Source organism: Mytilus galloprovincialis, chromosome 9, assembly GCF_965363235.1.
Source record: "Mytilus galloprovincialis chromosome 9, xbMytGall1.hap1.1, whole genome shotgun sequence".
Lineage (NCBI taxonomy): Eukaryota > Metazoa > Mollusca > Bivalvia > Mytilida > Mytilidae > Mytilus > Mytilus galloprovincialis.
The window spans coordinates 53,679,917-53,703,621 of record NC_134846.1 but is presented as its reverse complement, the minus strand read 5'-3'; the positions used below and the strand labels follow the sequence as shown (position 1 = coordinate 53,703,621).

At 30.9% G+C, this 23,705-nt stretch overlaps 1 protein-coding gene across 2 annotated transcripts in view; it reads left to right on the top strand.

Annotated features, from left to right (window-relative positions):
- LOC143045296 (rap1 GTPase-GDP dissociation stimulator 1-B-like) overlaps positions 1-23,705 on the top strand; it is a 73,464-nt gene that overhangs the window by 9,291 nt on the left and 40,468 nt on the right. For both annotated transcript variants that reach the window (XM_076217721.1, XM_076217722.1), the window contains exons 2-4: positions 3,877-3,996; positions 6,050-6,184; positions 8,051-8,176. In XM_076217721.1, coding sequence (XP_076073836.1) covers positions 3,877-3,996; positions 6,050-6,184; positions 8,051-8,176 — 381 coding nt within the window. The remainder of the gene's footprint in view (positions 1-3,876; positions 3,997-6,049; positions 6,185-8,050; positions 8,177-23,705) is intronic.

Sequence of the window (23,705 nt, the reverse complement as noted above, 5' to 3'; positions counted from 1 at the left end):
TGCAGACAGAGTTTGAATATTGGGTGGTATGTTACATTTACCAATCTAGAGTTATGTCCCTTTAAAACTTGGAAAATTGCAAAGCTTGTTATTGGACATTTGTGTCCTCAGACTCAATCTTCTTTTATTTGCTTTTTGAATTTGTTTTAATTTTCAGTCACTCACTGCAAAAAATGGGACAGAACAGTCAACCAGCTTAGCTATTCCAAATTGATTTCAATTGTCAAAAAATTGTAAAAAATCACAAGTTTTAAGAAACATCATTTTTTATGCCTCTAAGGATTTCAATTAAAATTTATGTGCAGGTTTATACCGTTTAATGTTCTATTCAAAATAATGTCCTGACCAGCGTATATGTAAAAAAAGAAAGAATTTAAATTAAAGTGTAGAATAGTTTAATTTTTGCTGATATTCACATATTTTCAAAAATTAAAATGTCTTATAATAATTAATAGAATTTCAACAAAAGTTTATACAAATAGTTTTTTTAAGCTTTTGCAAAATGATAGAAATATGCCATTTAAAAAAAAAATTGTAAAAATATTCTTGAAGGAAGATAACAAATTTTGATAAACTTATTTTATTTTATGGTAATAAGATTTCAACTAAAAATTGATATCTCTAGGATAATATGCTATTCCAAATTGTGTTTGTTATGTCAAAGACAGGGTCAACAGTAAGCTTTTGCTTGGAATAAAAAATCACTAATTTTTAGAAATATCCTTTTGTGTGAGTTCAACAAAAATGATCATATGGTATAAAATACACTCTACGTTGTACCCTGGTATAAAATTTGGGTAAAAACTTTGTTTTTTTATCATTTAAACATGAGAATTATAAATTTATTTTAGAAAAGGCTGAAACTAAATGTGTTGGTATAATTTGCTTTTCCTAAAAGATTTTCTTAATATCAGAAGTTAGTGGTTGCCAATTGCAACTATTAAAAAAATGCCAACTGAAAATGTATTGCTTTGTATGCATCAGTCTCTATGTGTAACAAAAAAGTGTGCAATTGGATTTTCACTGTCTTGTCAGTTTTCTAGTTTTGCAGTATTTGTCTCATTGACTACATATGATATTTTATGTTATTTGAAATTGATTTCTGCCAGCAAGGTGGATCAATGGAGACCATTGACACAGGAGACTTGTTGGGTATGTTTAGAGACTTAAAGATACTTTGTCTTGCCAAATAAAATTGAAAATGAAAACCGAGAATGTGACAAAAAGTCAACAACTTGACCAAATGGATTTTAACGCAGTGAGAAAATTCGCTTCCAGAGGCAGGGATCAGCGGGCACCTAAACAACAATGTATATCATGTTTTTCTCTGGCTGTTTATGACGTCTTTACAATAAATCCATTGGATGTTGGATGTGTAGGGATTGATAGTTTAGTCTAAGTTGCATGATTTTTTTATTAGTTGTTAGTGGCTTTGAACTAGCTGTCAGATAACTGGGAGTACTCTCAGATCTGTTCATTGTGTCTTTTTGTGTCGGGATGTATAAGTACCAGGCCACGTCCACTTGTATTTTTGTCCTTCTGATGCGTTAAGCCTTTTTCAACTGATTTTTATAGTTTGTTCTTATGTTGTACTGTTATGCCATTGTCCCAGGTTAAGGGGAGGGTCAGGATCCCGCTAACGTGTTTAACCCCGCCACATTATTTATGTATGTGCCTGTCCCAAGTCAGGAGCCTGTATTTCAGTGGTTGTCGTTTGTTTATGTGTTACATATTTGTTTTTCATTCATTTTTTTTTACATAAATAACGCTGTTAGTTTTCTTGTTTGAATTGTTTTACATTGTCTTATCAGGGCCTTTTATAGCTGAATATGCAGTATGGGCTTTGCTCATTGTTGAAGGCCACACGGTGACCTATAGTTGTTAATTTCTGTGTCATTTTGGTCTTTTGTTGATAGTTGTCTCATTGGCAATCATACCACATCTTCGTTTTTATATATACTAGTCAGGGAAAATGAACATCATACTTCACTCCAAAATATATATGTATGAACCAAAATTATAAAAACATACTTGTAAAAGACTAACCATTTCGCTAACAAAGGCCAGAAGTTCCCACTTATGATAGGCACAAAAACCAGCATGGTTAAACATGTTTACTGAGATCTCAACACTCCCCCTATTTCTCTAGCTTATGTGGAATAAACAAACATACAGCAATAGGCACAGTAAAAGTCAGCTGAAGTCAGAGTCTGTTATTAGAAAAGTTAACGAAAGAAACTAAGCAAGATGATAATAATTAACAAATTTATAATGGACTACTAGCAGTTACTGACATGACAGCTACACACTTGAAAAAGTTGACCAACCTTATATTTCTTTTGCTGATCATATAAAAAAAATCTGTAATTATGGTTTGTTTTAAAGAAGTTCTTGTATTAGCTATAGGCCAAAATTGATATTTTATGAGCAGTTGCAGACTTGCAGTAGCAATCTTGCATTTTAGTTTGTAGGAGAATATGAATTCTGACTCCATTTATCATGCTGCAGTGACTTTGGAGTGTTTATATTAGTTGTCAAATGTTTCTGAATACATTTTTGTAGTATGAAAATAAGGAGATGTGGTATTATTGCCAGTAAGACAGCTATCTACCAAAAGACCAAAGGCCAAGAAAGAAGTTTTGTTAATAAGATCTACATGTACTAGTGTTAGATAATCAATACTGATTTGGCTTTGTTTCATGTATTGGCACCGATTCATTTTGTAGTTTCAAAGAGGATTTTAGGCTCTTAGTCATACTTTTAGTATCTTTGGAATTTTTACTTTATTTAAATGTTGCTGTTATTTATGAGGCTTTATCACAACACAATGTTTTTGATGTAGACATGCAATATATAAACAGTTAACATTTCAATAGAAAGTTCAGTGTCTTGATTTTGAATAAATTATGATTTTAAGACATTTCTAAAATGTATTTGATAATCATGATTTAGAATGTAAATTGGTTACAAATGTAGGTCTATTTTTGTAATTTTCATCCAATAATATTGTGGAATATAAAAAAGAGAACTGCATGATATTTTTAGGTTTTACTTGCTGTATTTTTATGTTAACTAATTATTATAAAAATTGATACCATATAGATACATATATTATTTTATCCATTATTGACATTTGACATGTTGTAACTTATGAATACTGAAAAATTGACAAAATTAAAAGAGCTGTATAATTGATTAATTCTATTTGATATCAAGTGATTTCCAATTCTTTTAAAAAATCACCCGAATCAGTTAGTATGTATGCGTAGTGCATTGTAAATATCATATTATGTGTATCGTCCTGAACATGCATGAAATATTTGCCACTGGATGTTCAGCAACCAATAATCAACCAATCATATTTTGGGTAGAAAAGTAATAACAGAAAAAAGTCATGGTGACATGAACTTACATTTTGTGCAGGAATAGTATTGCATTGTTAAAAAAACTAAGTTAATAAGGTGTTATTCTAATACAATTGTATAATATCCTATATTGTGATGATACAGTTGGAAAAATAGTCACCAATATACATTCTCTGATTGCTACAATTATGTAACATAAATATAATTAGTTTAGGGTAAATTTCATCCTTACTTGGTAATAGCTGATTATTTTAAGCATTGAGGAAAATACATGGAAATTAGTAAGCTATTGGATTGAAATGCCAGTCCCATATAGCTATAAGTCATGGTATGTATTGACAGAATAAAGGACTTTTGTATTGATCATTTTCTCTAGCATTGCAGTTAAGTTTCAATCATAGTTCAAATTTATTCGTTAAATAATTTCATGGGACTAATCTGCTGTTTTGTAATAGAAGTATAATTAACCATTTCATATTGGATAATCAAATGGAAAATTTGTTTCCTACAGCTGAAGGTCAGCCATCGAAAGTACAGAAGATGTTAGAAAAGTTACAGATTTTAGATAATGAAGTCGAACAGAACCAAAGTTTAGACAGAATATTGAATTATCTGACAAGCGCTGACAATGGTAAGATATGTTTTATAAACAAGTTATTTAATTGTCATCATACATTGTTCAACAAATGAATAATGTAAGTGCATAATTGATATATGTGATGTAATTTTGAAGGTGCACAATATGTTTTTCTGAGTACAATATCAGAAAATTTTGCTGATGGTAGCTTTAATAAAGTCGTTCCAGAAATAAGCTTTGGATTATACTGGTATAAAGAGTCTTTTGTTGACCATTATTATTTGTATAAGATTTTAAAATACCATTAAGAAACTTTAAACAATAAATTCTTTTTTGAAAATACTGCAACAATACTCTAAGATATAATGATACAACTGAATAAAAAAATGCAGACAATGGCAAGATTCTTGTCTCTAAACAGGCAAATTTTGGGGCAGGGCTCTTTAGAGTTTGCTGTTTGGTGTATTTTTTGGGGCAGGCCCTTTAGAGCTTGCTTTCTAGTGTCAGCCATGGCTCAGTGTTGAAGTCGGTACTTTGACCTATAATGATTTACTTTTACAAATTGTGACTTGGATGGAGAGTTGTCTCATTGACACTCATACCACATCTTCTATATTTATATAACATGTGGCTAGATTAAATTTGTTTGATTTAGCATCTAACTCAAACTCACCAAACCCCCACACCCTGACTCCCCCACTCCTGAAAAAACATTTGCATATACGACTCCTGAAGTTGCCATTGCATGTCAGAATTGCACTTTGAGAACATAGGTTCAACCCTTATATTCAGATCTTATTATCCTTGTCATTTAACAATTGCTACAATTAAACACTTTCAGGATATTTTCTTTATTCTTACCTCTTTAAGGCTATTATTCATATAGAATTTTTGTCTGTACTTCCATGACCTATGGTTATAAATAAATATGAATAAATGGGATGTAGGTTATATGTAAAGAGATTATGACATAAAAAAATAGGAAAATATATATACAGGTCAAGGAAAAAAAATACAGGAATAAAATAAGCATGTCTGAGATGTACCATCCAAACAACAAACATTATGACATGGCTAATGGCAACCAATACCTTAGTTCCTTACCTTATGGTTTTACATATTGAAAATATATTCTGAATGTAGGATTCTTATAGTAGAGGAAATACTTTAACAGATAGTAACAGATAGTAAGCACAACTCAACTATTTTATTTATTAAGACAATATTATTCACAAATTTCATCTAGAGGATAGTCAGGCTCTGATTATAGGAGCATTGCAAAATTATAAATATAAATCTAATTCTTAAATTGTGCCAACAGCCTGAACAACATTTATATGTAATTACATATAAATGTTGTTATGGCTGTTGGCACAATTTAAGAATTAGATTTATATTTATAATTTTGGATTTTGAAATCTATGAATCAGGATCGGGACCATGATGTGTTTCTGGAACATTTTGACTAGCTCTGTTTGAAAGTTTGTGAGTCTATGTATGGTAATACATTTTCATATGACAGTCCAGTTCCTTTATTAATAAGATATAATCATCTTTTGTGTCAAACATCCATACTGAGATGGTTAACAAATTTGGCTGAAGATTCAATTTTTTATCATTCAAAGGAAATAGACACTTTTCAAGAATTCTGGAAAAGATTATCCATAAGGCATTTGTATTTCAATTCAATCCCCTTCCCTTTCATGAATGTGACCTACCGATTTAGACTATTTACCGGATTTGTAATCACATAAGCAACACGACGGGTGCTGCATGTGGAGCAGGATCTGCTTACCCTTCCGAAGCACCTGAGATCACCCCTAGTTTTTTGGTGGGGTTCGTGTTGTTTTTTCTTTAGTTTTCTATGTTGTGTTGTGTGTGCTGTTGTTTGTTTGTCTTTTTCATTTTTAGCCGTTGTCAGTTTGTTTTAGATTTATGAGTTTGACTGTCCCTTTGGTATCTTTTGTCCCTCTTTTATGCATGTTTGCAAATATTCATTTGCCTCGTTCAGCATTTGATAATTAGTCAGTAATTGAAAAAAACAAGAAAAGATATTTTTTACATGCATGCACATATAACTTAATTTGAAATCCCTTCACTGTTTCAGAAGAGACAGTCGAGGAAGCTATAGAAACAGCTGCTGAGGGTGGAATGTTAGATGATCTTTATAGTATTCTGACCAATACAAAAGGAGAGACTCAGTCTAAAGTCATACAAATATTAGCTGAACTTGCAAAAGTTGGTGAGTATAGACAAATTTATTAGGACAGACTTCGTTAACAGTCAACATTTATTTGCTGAACATACAAAAGTTGGTGAGTATATGTTAATTTAGTAGCACAAACTCAGTCAAAATTCATTCAGAACTTGCAAAAGTTGGTAGGTATAGGCAAATTAAGTGGGACAGAATTAGCCAAGGGTAATACAGACAGAAACTGAACTTGCCAAAGTTGGTGAGTACAGACAAATTCAGCAGAACAAAATCAGTTAACAGTAATACTTATACATAGTAAAGCTAAGCATTGTGAATGTTTGTGGGTACAATGTTCATGTATTAGTAATACAATAAGAAAAACTCAATATGTTATGTTGCATTGAGATATAATTAATTAAAAGATGAACTTTCAACAGATGGTGAGTAACAGCAATGCAACAGGACACACTTATTCCAAAGTCCATATTAGCTGAAGTTGCAAAATGTTGGTAAGTCCAACGTACAGAGATATTACGTGAACTGGTCAAAGTAAAAAATATATTAGTCACATAAACTAGACTGACAAAGTGTAAAGTTTAGCACATCTTAGTGCCAATATATAATAAGTGATTTACAGACTAAGCATGAAGTTGTTCGAATCTGAATAGATTGGCTGTAGAATGTCACAGATATTTAACACCAGTGGAAATAGGTTATAAATTGGAACCAATATAACTGTAGGCTGGCATAGTAAAACATTTGTCAGTTGTAGGCGTAAATGGAAAAAATTGATGAGTTTTGTCAAATACAACGATTCTTGTTTAGAAATTCCAATAAGGAACACATTTACCTCATTGTAGTAATTAAACCATTTTAGACATTTCAACCACTATTTTTCTTCAGTTTCTCTATTAATCTTCTAACCTTAGCTATATTTACAAACTGTAAACCAACTTATTTTCACAAATACTTTATTTAGGGTTTAGGCCTCTCTAGCAGCAGCCCATTCCAGTGGGATTTAATTTGACGATTTTGAAATTCACTTGAAGGAAAGATCCAAATTTTAACTTGTTATTTTTCTACTCGCAAAAGTCAGGAAAATAATTCGCTCGTGAAAATTGGTTAACAGTAATAGAAAAGTCACTTTTGTTTGAAATATACAACAAAACTAAATTCCAGTATAAGATATTGTACATGTATGATTGCCAATGAGACAACTATCTACAAAAGTTCAAATAAAGTGGTAGAAAGCAATTATAGGCCACTGTTTGCTTGCTTTTTCAAAATCTACATTATATCTTCATTCTTCTACATTTATAAGATATAGGAAGATGTGGTATGAGTGCCAATGAGACAACTCTCCATCCAAAAAACAATTTATAAAAGTAAACCATTATAGGTCAAGGTACATTGTACGGCTTTCAACACAGAGCCTTGGCTCACACCGAACAACAAGCTATAAAAGGCCCCAAAATTACTAGTGTAAAACCATTCAAACAGGAAAACCAGTTCATTTATAAGTATGTCTATTGAATTCTGTGTTTGTATATTACTGTAAAAGATGTTTCTGACTTTGTAAGATCATTTTATTTGCCAATAACATCTAAATCTCTTGAGTCTAACAGCTTTCCTTTAATGTAATATTTCCACATCCTGGTCCCTGATCAGAATTGTAATTTATCAGAATTTTGACAGGATTCTACCAAGTCATTAAATGGAAAAATTATTTGGAACAGAAGTAATTTATTTAAAACCAATATTACATTTCTATAGAATTTCTCTACTGAGATCAATTACTCTGGTATTCAAGGTTAATTTTAAAATTGTGTTTCTTAATTATAGAAAAATTGAAAAAAATACAACTAGAAATTGATTTGATGTGAATAAACAGAATAATAAATAACTTATTTTCAGAGGCCTTGAGAGTTCCGTGTGTTAACTTGGGATTTGTACCAATTCTCCTTCCAATTTTGGAATCTGAAGACATTGCCATAGCAACACAAGCTTGCAGAACTTTGGGAAATATCTGTTTTGAAAATGGTGAGCAAATTTACAAATAGTAAGACAATAATCAAATTTGAGTCTGGTAATCCTTGAAACATGGCAAGAGCAATTATGAATATAAATGAATCAATCAACCGATTGTTGAGAAGTTATCAAGTCTATTTTGAAGTGAGCCGTATGATGAAGTCAAAAGGAAGTCTGCCATGCTATCAGTTGGAATAGACAATCCAATAACGGTGTTGTGTAAGGGAAAGTATGCACAGCGCAATAATCATGCACAATCTCCTTTACTCTGGAAATTAAAATTGACTGTCCTTCTAATTTAATGACGGTTGGCACGGTATTGGGTGAAATGCTAGATGTTCACTGAATTACATTGTAGAATTGTTTTCACTTTGGAGGAATAACTATGCTGCTTAAATTTGTATTAATAACATAATGTACCATTCTTTTTCCATACTTAGATAGAAGTTTTCATCCTCTTGTTAAATTGTTTCTGAATATTTTGTGTAAAACGATGAGAAATTAAGAGACATACGATAAATATTTCCAAAGTGAATGCATTAATTATAAATATTGAATATTACTTGAAAATTTCATATTTTATTTGCTAAAACTGAAATTGTAAGAGGTTAAGGATTATTAAAGGCTCATACAATGAAATTTATTTTACAAGACATATTTCCTGTGTGATGTCTAAGCAAAACAGAATCTTATATAACTTTCAAAGATGTTATTGATATCATACATTTTCTAAAATCTTATAAAAATGTGGTTCCAAACTATATATAAGTAGACCAGAGAGGACACTTGGCTGAGGCTGACAAGGCGGTCTATAGAAAATAAAAGAAAGAATAAATTGCAAGAGGTGAACTTCAAGTTTTTTCTCCTTAATGTCATAAATCTTAAAAAAAGACAGACAAAAGTATTCTTGGAAAGTAATATGTTAGAGTGGTCAGCATTTACATTACTTGGAAAAGGAAACATGAGTCAGTACTGAAAGTGAATTGAGAATGTCAATACCAATACCTAATGTCTAAATCATGTTTAACTGGCTGTTTTTCTGTCTGACCAATTCTGTATGCCAATATTTCAATACAGAATTATCATACTAGACTACTGTCACATGAAATGTCAATAAATTTGTCCCCAAATAATGTAACTAAATAGCACTTTGTGAGAATAATTCACCAACGTTTATATTACGTAACATCCATCTAAGTGTCGAATACATTACAGTCTTTTAATATTTGATCGCAGGAAAATCTGGGAAGATAAATTTTTCCATTGTTTTAAGTCTGGTAATAAAATCTACTGACAATAAAACAAACTGTAATTGACATTTAGTTCTGAGATTGTCTTAGCATACATGTAAATTAAAAGCAGGTGATAATGTCGTAATCATTCTTTAAGCAGAACATTGAGATCTGTGGGTGGATATTATCTTACATTGTTTTGTGCAAGGCTAGTGCAAAGCAACTCAGTTTAGAGATTTATCCTAGTCCATCTGTACGTTCATTTCTAATATTTAAACATGAAACATTTGCCACTGGACATTAAGCAACCAACAATCAATCAATCTAATATCCAGTTGAGTAACTTTTCATATGTGTGTGCATTTCTGAGAAAACTATAGGGATAAATTAATGATATAAACCCATTAAATAACAATACTGGTCTGCAAAATTTAAGTCTCTTTGACCTAAATTTTATGCTTTAGTGGGATTTTTATTCGAATAATCAGACACAAGGTGATACCTTCAAATAGTTAATATATAGAACAGTGGTGGATCCAGAACTTTTTATAAGGGGGCCTGCTGACTGACCTAAGGAGGGCCCGCTCTAGTCATGCTTAGGAGATTCCCTATATTATCTACCAAATTTTTCCCGCAAAGCGGGGGGGGGGGGGGGTCCCGAGGCCCCTGGATCTGCCTATGTAGAAGCAGTAACCTGTTAATTATAAAGTTTTTGTACACAATAACTTGAAAATTAGATACAATAGTTCTATATAAATGTAGTCTGAACTTTTGAAAAATATGCCAAATAAGTTTTTGACCCAGATTCCTCAATTCACTGAACATGTAAATGTGAAAGTGTGAGCTGGCAATTGTTTCTTATTGACATATTCTTGTTCATTAAGATACTACATCACTACATCAGAAACAGATGAAAATATATAAATTATTTTGTGAGATTTTTCCTTTCCTATTATTCAGACATTTAGATTAATTTGTGTACAAGGTATTATGTCACAATTTTTTTTGTAGCCATTTTTTTTAGACAAAATTTACCAATTAAATGCACAAGAGGACAAAAATGGACTGACTGTATGTACTGTAATGCCAATATGAAACGTTGCAAAAAACTTAAACTTGGATCTGTCAATATCTAACTGCATCAAGTAAATTTAAAAATCATAAAATAAAATCTTGCCATAGTTGATTACATAAATAAGGCCATTAGTTTTTTCGTTTGCATTGTTTTACATTGTCATTTCAGGCCCTTTTATAGCTGACTATGCGGTATGGGCTATGCTCATTGTTGAAGGCCATACAGTGACCTATAGTTGTTAATTTCTGTGTTGTTTTAGTCTCTTGTAGAGAGTTGTCTCATTGGCAATCATACCACATCTTTTTTTTTATATTGATAGGGCTAAACATGAAATGAAGTATCTGTGAAAATTTAGTTGGTTTACAGTATGCATCAGATCAAAGATAGTTTAATCTAAAAATATGCTTCATGGAAGGTCTTTGGTTCTTAATTATAGCGAACAATACAAAAGTTGTCAATGAATTCAGCAAATTATTACCCTGTAAATATCTACATTTAGTACTGTATTCCCCATAGGATAGAAACATCATCATACAACTAAAAAAAACAATAAAGAGGTTCACTGATTGTGACAATCTCAATATCTTATGTTAGATTTAAACTATTTTTTGCAACTTCAAATTTTGCATGTATTGTTAAACAATAATATAAGGGATGTTCTTCAATATAGATAGATAGACCTTCTCCTAAATACTATAAAGATACAACAACAAAATTAGCCCATCATGTCTTTCCCTTATCCACAATACCTTCATTGGGTAGGTAGATTTACTTGAAATGGCTGCATTACATTGTAACTTGTATTTTGTTACTTTTCTAGCTTTTTCTTTTTATTAATAAGAGAAAGCTTTTAATGGTAAATCAGTGACATTTGTTTCAATGGTCTGCTGTTCATGACAGGATATTAAAGGATGTTTCCTGACAATCCTGACATCAAAAAGTAATTTTGTAAATTCTTGATAATTTTTAATGCTTTCTAAAAGTTCTTCTGTCTGTTCAAATATAAAAGAAAATCAATAGTTCTGTCTTTTCTTATTGAGATGCAGTATTATATAATTCATAAGGATTCCAAAAAAATCCTTGTTGAATAATTGCCAAAATGATTAATATACGTTTATGCACTGCATCGCTAGATATTGTGGACAAGTTTAAAAAAAAATTAGAACGTAGAACATTAAACAATAATTAATTTTGCATGCTTTAATTTATATCTTCACAGTTGATGATCAGAGACAATTTATGAATGTTATGTAGCCTTTATGTTACATAAAAAGAAACCTTTATTAACTCTTGACTGCAAGTGTTTCACTCTGATTGTTGACAGTTCATGAAAAATATGTCCCACTTGCAGTTTTATTCATTTATTATTCAAGTTTAGTCTAATCTGCTTATTGTGAGCTTCAATTCAATCATCAATATTACAAGTAATTATGACAAAGACTCATAGTTTTATCAATGGTTGTCATTAAGTAACAAAACATTGTTGCTGCTCTTAATTTTTTTACCCCTGGACCTAAGGTCTACTTGTTTGAGTTTTCTCATCACTATCTTAGGGTGTTTAGTTTCAAAATTTTATCAAATGTAATGATGCCTTCATTATTTAGAACTCAGAAGACTCTTTGAGTTAGGAAAGAGTCTTTATAGTTCTCCTTGTAATCACAAAATGTTCCCCATGACCTACTTTAAGCCTAATTCTTGTAATCACAAAATGTTCCCCTTGACCTACTTTTAACCTAATTACTGTATCAGAACTTATTTCTTCTCATTTGTCAGCTGTCTTTACAGACATTGCTACAAAAGTGTGGATTAGTATTGTTCTTAGGAATTATTTTTGTCAATATAATGGACCGTAAAAATATTATGCAGAATTTTGAAATCAAGTTTTATTGAAAATACAATATCATTAGTTTCCATTAAATAGATAATTCTATAGTACATGTACTTGATGATGATGGGAGTTTTTAACAACCTTGACTGGCTATACAGCCCTTGCATGGTCAGTAAATATGCAAGGGCTGTATAACTTAAAGAGTTATAGAAACTGTTTTACAACTGACAATAAAGATAAGCAGGATCATTTGATACTCCATCTATCTGAACCAGACTTTAAACGTTTTAATGTTTTCTGAGTTATTATTTCCAATGGCTTTTGTTATTTGTATTGATAAAATTATTTGCTTTAAGTTTATGGCAAATATTGCTTTTGAGATAATTACGTATTTAGTAATATTGATAGAACACTAATTGTTTCATTTATTAATTTTCTATGGAATTGCTATGATTTGTCTGTAGTTTGGCTTAAAACTAAATCAGGTCAATTCTCAACATTCATTTATAATTGGTTGCTATGACTTCAGTAATAACTAGGTTAAATATTTTACAATAGTTTCCGTACATTTCCTTTGTTTTTAAAATGTATACTCAGCAACAAAAGATTTCATGCATTCCCATTTGTTACACAAAATTTCATTTTTCCATTTTTATGCCCCACCTACAATAGTAGAGGGGCATTATGTTTTCTGGTCTGTGCCTTCTTTCGTTCATCCTTCCGTCCGTCTGTCTGTCCCGTTTCAGGTTAAAGTTTTTAATCAAATTAGATTTTTGACCCCAATTTCACGGTCCACAGAACATAGAAAATGAAAGTGTGAGTTTAAGATTAAAGTTTTTGGTCAGGCTGTTTTTGATGAAGTTGGAAACTTATTACACATGTTTTCTTTGATATGATCTTTCTAATTTTAATGCCAAATTAGATTTTTGACCCCAATTTCTAGGGTCCACTGAACATGGAAAATGATAGTGCGGTTTGGGCCATCCATGTACTTTGGACACATTCTTGTTGTTAGTTAATTTTCAAATGTATTGAGTAGAAAATTTCAAAGTTAAATATTTTCTTAAAATAAAAATCATTTTGAAATTGTATTTAGCAAAAACAGTTTTAACTGCAATAGGAAATCTGATTGATTTTGTGCCTTTTGTATGCTGTCAAATGTGCCATTATTTCAGAAAACATCCGAACAAATCCTTTTGTCTCTTATACATATATGGAATATGATTGAAATCTACAGTAATTATAGTGACAGTAGGGATAGTTGCTCTGCAGTCGCATCACATGATATGTCATACAGTTATAGGACTCAGAATAGGACTCAGATGTTAGTTCTGCAGATGAGAATGTAGCAATATCTGTTCTTTCATTGGTTCTTAATTGTCAAATAGTTGCAAATGAAAAAAAAATCTTGACAGTTATTTTTATATCATTATTGAAACTGCAAGTTAGCATTCAAAATAATGAACACCACATTATAGAAAAACCTATACATTACAGTTAAACTCAAAAAATATTTTGAGAAAACCACTTTGATTTAGATTACTGACTCTCAAACATATGGCACAATTCAGAAAATGCTCTTCATTCTGGGTTTTTTAATTTTTTTTGTAATAATAAAATGATTTGATAGAAAGTTGTAGTTCACACTTTATTCCAATCATAAATAAATATAAAGACAGGTGCTTCAAATGATCTGGATGAGCTAGGCAGAATCCATATAAATGTTGATTAGTTATTAGTTATGCAGTGTCCAAATCTGTAAGAAATTGATGATCTGTGCAAAGGTTAAATAAACACAGCCAAGTTGTTTCTATGTCTATAGAACACTTTTGTATCTTGCCAGATTTACTTAGGTCATTGACCCCCTTTCACAATTTACCTTTGATTTTTCTGCAGGCTCTTTTATGCACTTGAGGTTATTTACTTCAGGTGTGCAATTTTTTTTTACAAAATTATGATAACAAATTTCAGATTTGATCATTTGTTGTAAGGTTTGCAACTTTTTTATATTTGTTCTTTCAGTGAGAGATGCAAAAATGTTTCTTTATTTTCTCATTATGAACTTGAAATTTGAAAATGTTACCATATATGTATAAAAATGTTTGTTTTATCCTGGTAGAAAAATGTCATGGGTAGAGCTGTCTTAAAGTTTTGATCTGTTCAATTTCATAGTTTTGATCTGTTCAATTTCATAGCTGATACTAAAATATATGCTAGTATATTATTCACAAGTTGTTTATGCTGTTAAAAGTATAACTTTTGTTGTTTATTGAAATGCAGGTTTTTGGCAAACTAGGGAAAATATATCAATATTAATAAGCACTATCACATAGCAGGGATCTCCATGGCCTGTTTAACGATGGAGCCCCGCCATCGTTCAAATGTCTTGCGCCATCGTCAAATGACTCGCGCCATCGTTAAATTGTCTTGCGCCATCGTTAAATTGTCTTCCGCCATCGTTCAAAACTTCATCGTTTTTTGTAGCCCGACGCCATTTTTTTATCAATTATAATCAAATGTATGTAATTGCATAACCCTTAGGCTTTTTATGTTATAATCCAATACAGTTCTAACGCCTGAGGTATACCGGATTAAGATCGCTAATTACTTGTACCTGAGCTTGTACAGGTAGATCAACAAACCAGACAGGAGAATACTATCTGAGGATAGATGATCCATTTGTCGAAGTAATCAACTAAGTTTCAGCAAATGATTATGATCATTTAGATTAAATAAATAAATTAATAAATTAATCCAGTTACAAAGAAAACAGTTTAACAAGTCGAACACGTGCTTTATTTTGACTTACGCAATCAGCATCCCCCTTTTTTAAGAAGTACAAAATAAGACGCAAAACAGTAAATATTATTTCATCGCAAATAACTCGAGTACTGCTGTAACGATAATTTAGAATTACTTTAAAAGTTTAAAAGTAAAAACTTAAATATTTCCTGTAAAGAAATATCGTATCTAAATTCCGAATTCATTTCGTATATTACAATCAAATTGATACATCCGCGTTTCCGGTTTCTATTCAGACTCGAAAGATGCATGTTGCACAGCATCAATTTTTCCAGATAAAGTCATTAAAAACCTTTTCATTGTCAACGTTTGCTTTACAAATCTCTTTAACCTTTTACATAATCCGTACGAATTGTTTTGTTGTTGCTGCAAATCAGCCATACCGGTAATGGGCTCTGAATCTGACAGGTATCTGGATGATTCGTTCCAACTCCGATTCGTCCCAACAAATTCGTCCCAAATTGCTTGGACAATTCGTTCCAACTTTTTCCAAAACTTGCCAGTTCGTTCCAACTTATTTAAGAACAGTATTAAACAATAATAACCATTTGCATAGCCTTATTATTTCAATTTATAATGCTGTACTTATATATATAATGTAAATAAATACTTAAAATTAGCTTTAAAAGAAATCTATGATTTATTAATTGGGAAGAACGGACGTTGGGTATGATATATTGGTAATAATTAATTATTAAGTATTTCATGACAATTTAATATTTTAAAAATGAACAAATTACTAACTAGTGTTATTTTCAAAGAATTCGTTATCATTATAATTGATTATTATTGTATTCCAATGATGTGCGCATAACAGTTGTTTATGCAGTCATCAAAAGAATTATATCGCACTTAGCTTGGGTCATAGCTTGGGTCCCAAACGCTTGTTAATAATAAGTAAAGCCATACCACATTCACTATGTTTTTCTTACGTGCATCGTTACTACTCATTAGCACCGGTTGTGTATGTTTTACAATATAAAATTTTACTCAGTTTCCTGTACGAAACCGAAAAAAGTAACTTCAAAGAAATATAAAAAACAAAAGAAACAAAATTGTGGGCTTGGAGGTGTGGAAAATAGAATACATATTTTTGATAGGTCAACTTCTTCCAAACCAATAAAAAAAACCATATGAAACATAGATGCTATAAAAGATTCCTAATTCCATATATTGTTTTTACATTCCATCATGGAATCTTCGTGTGTTGTTTGTCATATAAATTCAGGGGCAGCTTGTTACTATCAGATATGAGGGCCAACAAAATCTAAAAAAATGCTACAAATGCAATGAATACGGTCACATTGCTATAGACTGTAGAAATGAACCAAAACGTAGATGGGAACAAAAAGATTATTGTTTCAAGTGTGGTCGCTATGGACACAAATCTACAGAATGTTATAATGACAAAGATGTACCTAATACAAATAACACATATGACAATGGCAATAGTGATCAAGAAAACCTCAAAACGTATGATATCTCTCAATATGACGAAGTACATGATCAAAATATAGACACACATTCCAAATTCTGTAGTTTTGATACGGGAACTAGGTATTTTGGACAGGGTTTTCCTTCACCACCGAAAAAAGATCATATAGAAAATACAGAGGAGTTTGTCACAAGTGAAATTTTAGATACCAATTTAGAATCAATAAATCAATACCAAACAGAGAACACAATATACAAAAACAATTGGGAAAACGAAGAATCGTGGGAACAAGACAATCAGGACGATATTACAAACAAACAAGAAATCATACAACAGAATGAGTTACAAATTGGTGAAATAATAGAAATATCTTGTGAACATAAAGAAAAAACAGTTGAAACACACGAAACCGAAAATGTTTCCGTGTTTACCAGAAATGAACAAACTTTTGAAACAGAATTTGAAAATATTGTTGAAAATGTAGAAATAGATACACAGATAAAAGAAAACGAACAAATGGAAAACAAGAATACAGAAGCTAAGAAAAAGAAAGACAAAACTAAAGTAGGGAAAAAGAAAACTGAAGAAAAGATGGAAGATAAAGACAAGACAAAAAGTTCAAAAACTACACACAAAAAAGGAGAAATACACAGTGATAAGACAAAAAAAGATGAACCGAAAACAGATAGCAAAACAACATTAGCAAATAAAAGGGCGAGAAATTCAACCGGAGATGGCAAAAAGCAAGAGCACACACAAAAGAAAACAAAGGTACAAACACCGACAACTCAAACTTTAAAATGATGCATGCTAAACTAACATTTCTTTATAGCACATTACTAATGTTAAGTATTTTGAAAATTATAAGTGTGAATATTAGATGGAGTTTTGAAACAAAAATAGATGGTATCATTAGAGATTATGGTGACTGTGAAATCATTTGTTTGCAGGAATGTGGTTATATTAAGCAACATGTTATTAGTAATTTAGAAAATAATACAGACTTTAAAATATATTTTTCGCAAGGAGAGTTACATACAAAAGGTGTGGTAACCTTGGTAAAAAAAGATATTGAATGTACAAACCATTACTTTAACAGCAATATATTGAAAGGTAGATTGGTACATACTAGTTTCAAAACTGATGACAAAGTAATAAATCTATTGAACATTTATAGTCCTACAAAATCCACAGGACAACAAGGTTTCTTTTATAGAGAAATGATAGAATACTGTGCAAGTGTAAATATAGAATCACATAGAAATATTATGTTGGGAGATTTTAACTGTATTGATCAAAAGATTGATACAAAAAACCCAAATGTTGTACTTGATAACACTGTAATTTTGTTATATAAAGAATTGTGTACCATGTTAAATACACTAGATAGCTATAGATATAAATATCCAAAAAAGTTATACTTTTATAGGTAATAAAGGTGCTAAAACTAGAATAGACAAAATATGTATATCTGAAGCATTAAAACATAAGATAAGAGATCTTAAGCATATACCCTATCAATATAGTGACCACAAGATCATATATATATCCTTGAAACTTAAAAAAACTAAATGGGGAAATGGTTATTGGAAAATGAATGATAGTTTATTGGACAAAGAACTTTATACCGAATACATAAATAACTTTTGGATAAATTGGAAACAAAGGAAGAGTAACTATAACATTTTAGATTGGTGGGAAATTGGAAAGAAAAAAATTAAAAGAATTGACAATACGTTTCTCCAAGCAATTAAAGGTTCTGAAGTATGTCAAAGTTACACATTTTGTAAATAGATGTTCTAATGTCTCAACATGTTTATTACAATAGCTACATTTATATGTTTGCCTGTAAAACTTTCTCCTAGAGAGCCACGCCCCTGTTGGCAATATCATATGTACAACTTTATAAATGAAATCTCGTATATACATATTGTTTACCCTTTGTAAGTTAATCCATATATGTTGGAAATTTACATTTGGGTATAATATTTCAATCTTGTTTATAACATTGTTAAATTCTAACAGCTGTAAATAAACGTCTTTAAAACTTTTCTTATTAAGTATAATATTACTTTGATATTTAAGATATATGCATTTTAATCTTTCATATTGCCCTATAGTGACCACAGAATGTCTATACATATTTTCTGCTAATTTTGGAAGTATGGTTCTTGTAGTGATTCCTATGAAATAAATGAATATTGATGTCCGTACAGATGAATTTCCAGTTAAAACTTGAGTTATTCTATATAAAAGTAAGGCTTCACATTTCAGTTTAATGTCAGGAACTTGTTGTCCATCATCTTTATATTGTTTGGTAATTGTTGTTCTGTTTAACAGCTCAATGTTGTCCCAGAAAAAATCGTAAATCACTTTATTTATTTTCTTTATATAAAATTCACTAGGTTCTATTCTTTCACGAGCTACTAATTGCTTGGAGAAACGTATTGTCAATTCTTTTAATTTTTTTCTTTCCAATTTCCCACCAATCTAAAATGTTATAGTTACTCTTCCTTTGTTTCCAATTTATCCAAAAGTTATTTATGTATTCGGTATAAAGTTCTTTGTCCAATAAACTATCATTCATTTTCCAATAACCATTTCCCCATTTAGTTTTTTTAAGTTTCAAGGATATATATATGATCTTGTGGTCACTATATTGATAGGGTATATGCTTAAGATCTCTTATCTTATGTTTTAATGCTTCAGATATACATATTTTGTCTATTCTAGTTTTAGCACCTTTATTACCTATAAAAGTATAACTTTTTTGGATATTTATATCTATAGCTATCTAGTGTATTTAACATGGTACACAATTCTTTATATAACAAAATTACAGTGTTATCAAGTACAACATTTGGGTTTTTTGTATCAATCTTTTGATCAATACAGTTAAAATCTCCCAACATAATATTTCTATGTGATTCTATATTTACACTTGCACAGTATTCTATCATTTCTCTATAAAAGAAACCTTGTTGTCCTGTGGATTTTGTAGGACTATAAATGTTCAATAGATTTATTACTTTGTCATCAGTTTTGAAACTAGTATGTACCAATCTACCTTTCAATATATTGCTGTTAAAGTAATGGTTTGTACATTCAATATCTTTTTTTACCAAGGTTACCACACCTTTTGTATGTAACTCTCCTTGCGAAAAATATATTTTAAAGTCTGTATTATTTTCTAAATTACTAATAACATGTTGCTTAATATAACCACATTCCTGCAAACAAATGATTTCACAGTCACCATAATCTCTAATGATACCATCTATTTTTGTTTCAAAACTCCATCTAATATTCACACTTATAATTTTCAAAATACTTAACATTAGTAATGTGCTATAAAGAAATGTTAGTTTAGCATGCATCATTTTAAAGTTTGAGTTGTCGGTGTTTGTACCTTTGTTTTCTTTTGTGTGTGCTCTTGCTTTTTGCCATCTCCGGTTGAATTTCTCGCCCTTTTATTTGCTAATGTTGTTTTGCTATCTGTTTTCGGTTCATCTTTTTTTGTCTTATCACTGTGTATTTCTCCTTTTTTGTGTGTAGTTTTTGAACTTTTTGTCTTGTCTTTATCTTCCATCTTTTCTTCAGTTTTCTTTTTCCCTACTTTAGTTTTGTCTTTCTTTTTCTTAGCTTCTGTATTCTTGTTTTCCATTTGTTCGTTTTCTTTTATCTGTGTATCTATTTCTACATTTTCAACAATATTTTCAAATTCTGTTTCAAAAGTTTGTTCATTTCTGGTAAACACGGAAACATTTTCGGTTTCGTGTGTTTCAACTGTTTTTTCTTTATGTTCACAAGATATTTCTATTATTTCACCAATTTGTAACTCATTCTGTTGTATGATTTCTTGTTTGTTTGTAATATCGTCCTGATTGTCTTGTTCCCACGATTCTTCGTTTTCCCAATTGTTTTTGTATATTGTGTTCTCTGTTTGGTATTGATTTATTGATTCTAAATTGGTATCTAAAATTTCACTTGTGACAAACTCCTCTGTATTTTCTATATGATCTTTTTTCGGTGGTGAAGGAAAACCCTGTCCAAAATACCTAGTTCCCGTATCAAAACTACAGAATTTGGAATGTGTGTCTATATTTTGATCATGTACTTCGTCATATTGAGAGATATCATACGTTTTGAGGTTTTCTTGATCACTATTGCCATTGTCATATGTGTTATTTGTATTAGGTACATCTTTGTCATTATAACATTCTGTAGATTTGTGTCCATAGCGACCACACTTGAAACAATAATCTTTTTGTTCCCATCTACGTTTTGGTTCATTTCTACAGTCTATAGCAATGTGACCGTATTCATTGCATTTGTAGCATTTTTTTAGATTTTGTTGGCCCTCATATCTGATAGTAACAAGCTGCCCCTGAATTTATATGACAAACAACACACGAAGATTCCATGATGGAATGTAAAAACAATATATGGAATTAGGAATCTTTTATAGCATCTATGTTTCATATGGTTTTTTTTATTGGTTTGGAAGAAGTTGACCTATCAAAAATATGTATTCTATTTTCCACACCTCCAAGCCCACAATTTTGTTTCTTTTGTTTTTTATATTTCTTTGAAGTTACTTTTTTCGGTTTCGTACAGGAAACTGAGTAAAATTTTATATTGTAAAACATACACAACCGGTGCTAATGAGTAGTAACGATGCACGTAAGAAAAACATAGTGAATGTGGTATGGCTTTACTTATTATTAACAAGCGTTTGGGACCCAAGCTATGACCCAAGCTAAGTGCGATATAATTCTTTTGATGACTGCATAAACAACTGTTATGCGCACATCATTGGAATACAATAATAATCAATTATAATGATAACGAATTCTTTGAAAATAACACTAGTTAGTAATTTGTTCATTTTTAAAATATTAAATTGTCATGAAATACTTAATAATTAATTATTACCAATATATCATACCCAACGTCCGTTCTTCCCAATTAATAAATCATAGATTTCTTTTAAAGCTAATTTTAAGTATTTATTTACATTATATATATAAGTACAGCATTATAAATTGAAATAATAAGGCTATGCAAATGGTTATTATTGTTTAATACTGTTCTTAAATAAGTTGGAACGAACTGGCAAGTTTTGGAAAAAGTTGGAACGAATTGTCCAAGCAATTTGGGACGAATTTGTTGGGACGAATCGGAGTTGGAACGAATCATCCAGATACCATTTAAATAAGCAATGAATTAGCATGTTCACCATTCCTTGTATGGAGGGATAAAATACTTCCGATCGCGCTACACTGTACAGCGTAGACAAGGTTTGTAATGGTGAAAGTTCCTCCATGGTTCAATTTTCATCCATGGAGATCCCTGCATAGTATGACTTTGTGAAATGTATAATCTGATTAAACAATTACATTTGCAATGAACACTGTTGTATTTACACTGCAACTTAAACACACCCAAAGAAAACTGATTGGCCTCTTTATGTCTCTTTGGGTACCTTATGTGGAACATGATCTGCTTACCTGTCTGGAGAACCTGAGATCACTCCCAGTTTTTTGTGGGATTTGTGTTTCTTAGTATTTAGTTTTTTGTGTTATGTCTTGTGTACTATTGCTTGTCTTTTTCTCTTTATACGACCGTATATTGGTATGACGTTGGCGTCATCGTCGTCATCGTCCAAAGACATTTGGTTTTCCCACTATAACTTTAGTATAAGTAAATAGAAATCTATGAAATTTAAAAAATTGAATTCTTGGGGTTCTATGATATGCTGAATCTAACCATTTTTTTAGATTTTGGATATTGGACCATAATAGGTAAATGTCCTATTTAAAATTTTTAAGTTTTTAAGTTTAAGTTCTTAGACCACATTCATTCTGTGTCAGAAACATATGTTGTGTCAACTATTTAATCACAATCCAAATTCGGAGCTGTATCATGCTTAAATGTTGTGTCCATACTTGCCCCAACTGTTTAGGGTTCGCCCTCTGCTGTCGTATAAAGCTATGCCCTGCAGAGCATCTGGTTTAGCCATGGTGTTATCATTTTGTTTTCGATTTATGAGTTTGAATTTCCCTCTGGTATCTTTTGCCCCTCTTATTAAAGAAAACATGTTATTAATAAAGTGGTTCCAGGCTGTGGTTCATCAATTGAGTTAATGCAGATTAAATTATTAGTACCATGAAATGCATACAACACACATCATTTTATGATTCATCCCTTACATTTGTATCATATTTTTCCCGTCAATAAATTGGTCACATAAAGCTTCTTAACAATGTCCTGCGTGCTTGTGAAATTACATAACAGTGTTTTGTTAGAAACCATTAGCGAAGTAAGCCGAACAATTATCTTCCTGGAGAAAAGAACAGCAGGCTTCCTTTAAGTAGTTTAACTGGTATCTCTCTGGTGAATATGTAAGTTTCTACTGATTGGTATTGTACATAATGTGATGCCAGTTCTTTAACTATTCCACATATCCTTAGAACTCAGGATTATTTTAAACAAGGTAACATTTTTTGGCTGTGTTAAACAGAAGACCCATTGGTGGCCTTAGGTTGTTTTCTGCTGTTTGTTTGGGTGTTTCCTCTTTGACACATTCCCCATTTCCATTCTCAATGTCATCATTTAACAGTTCTTAAAGACAATCTGCATAGAAAATCAGAATTTGGTATTATTTTGTGCAATGATACAAGTAATTAATAGGACTAGTACCATCAAATACTGTGCTTCCAGTACCAGTTATAATTTATATTTAAACCCATTTTCTCTATGTAATAATAATCAGTGCACTAATACAGAGACTTTCCATTCTTTTATATATCATCTCCCAATGGAGACTTCTCAAAAATATCGTACTTCTTGGTATTGCTTGTCAACCTATTAAGTTGGATATAATAAGTTTTAGCTGCAATTAGGTAGGCCTCATGGGTATAAGTTGTTGTATGATCATTGCTAGTGATGCATACACATTGTCTAAAATAAGGATAGGAATGTCTTATTCTTTGAGGGTTGAACAAACTTTTAAAAGATGAGAAAATACAAAACAATTTCTTTTGCAACATTGCTCTGGAATTGCTGTTAATTCTCTCATTTTAGAATCTTAATTAAAGTTAACGATTTGAAAACCAATCACCATAAAACCAGTTTTGTTTTGTAACAAACTTTTATACACCCATTTA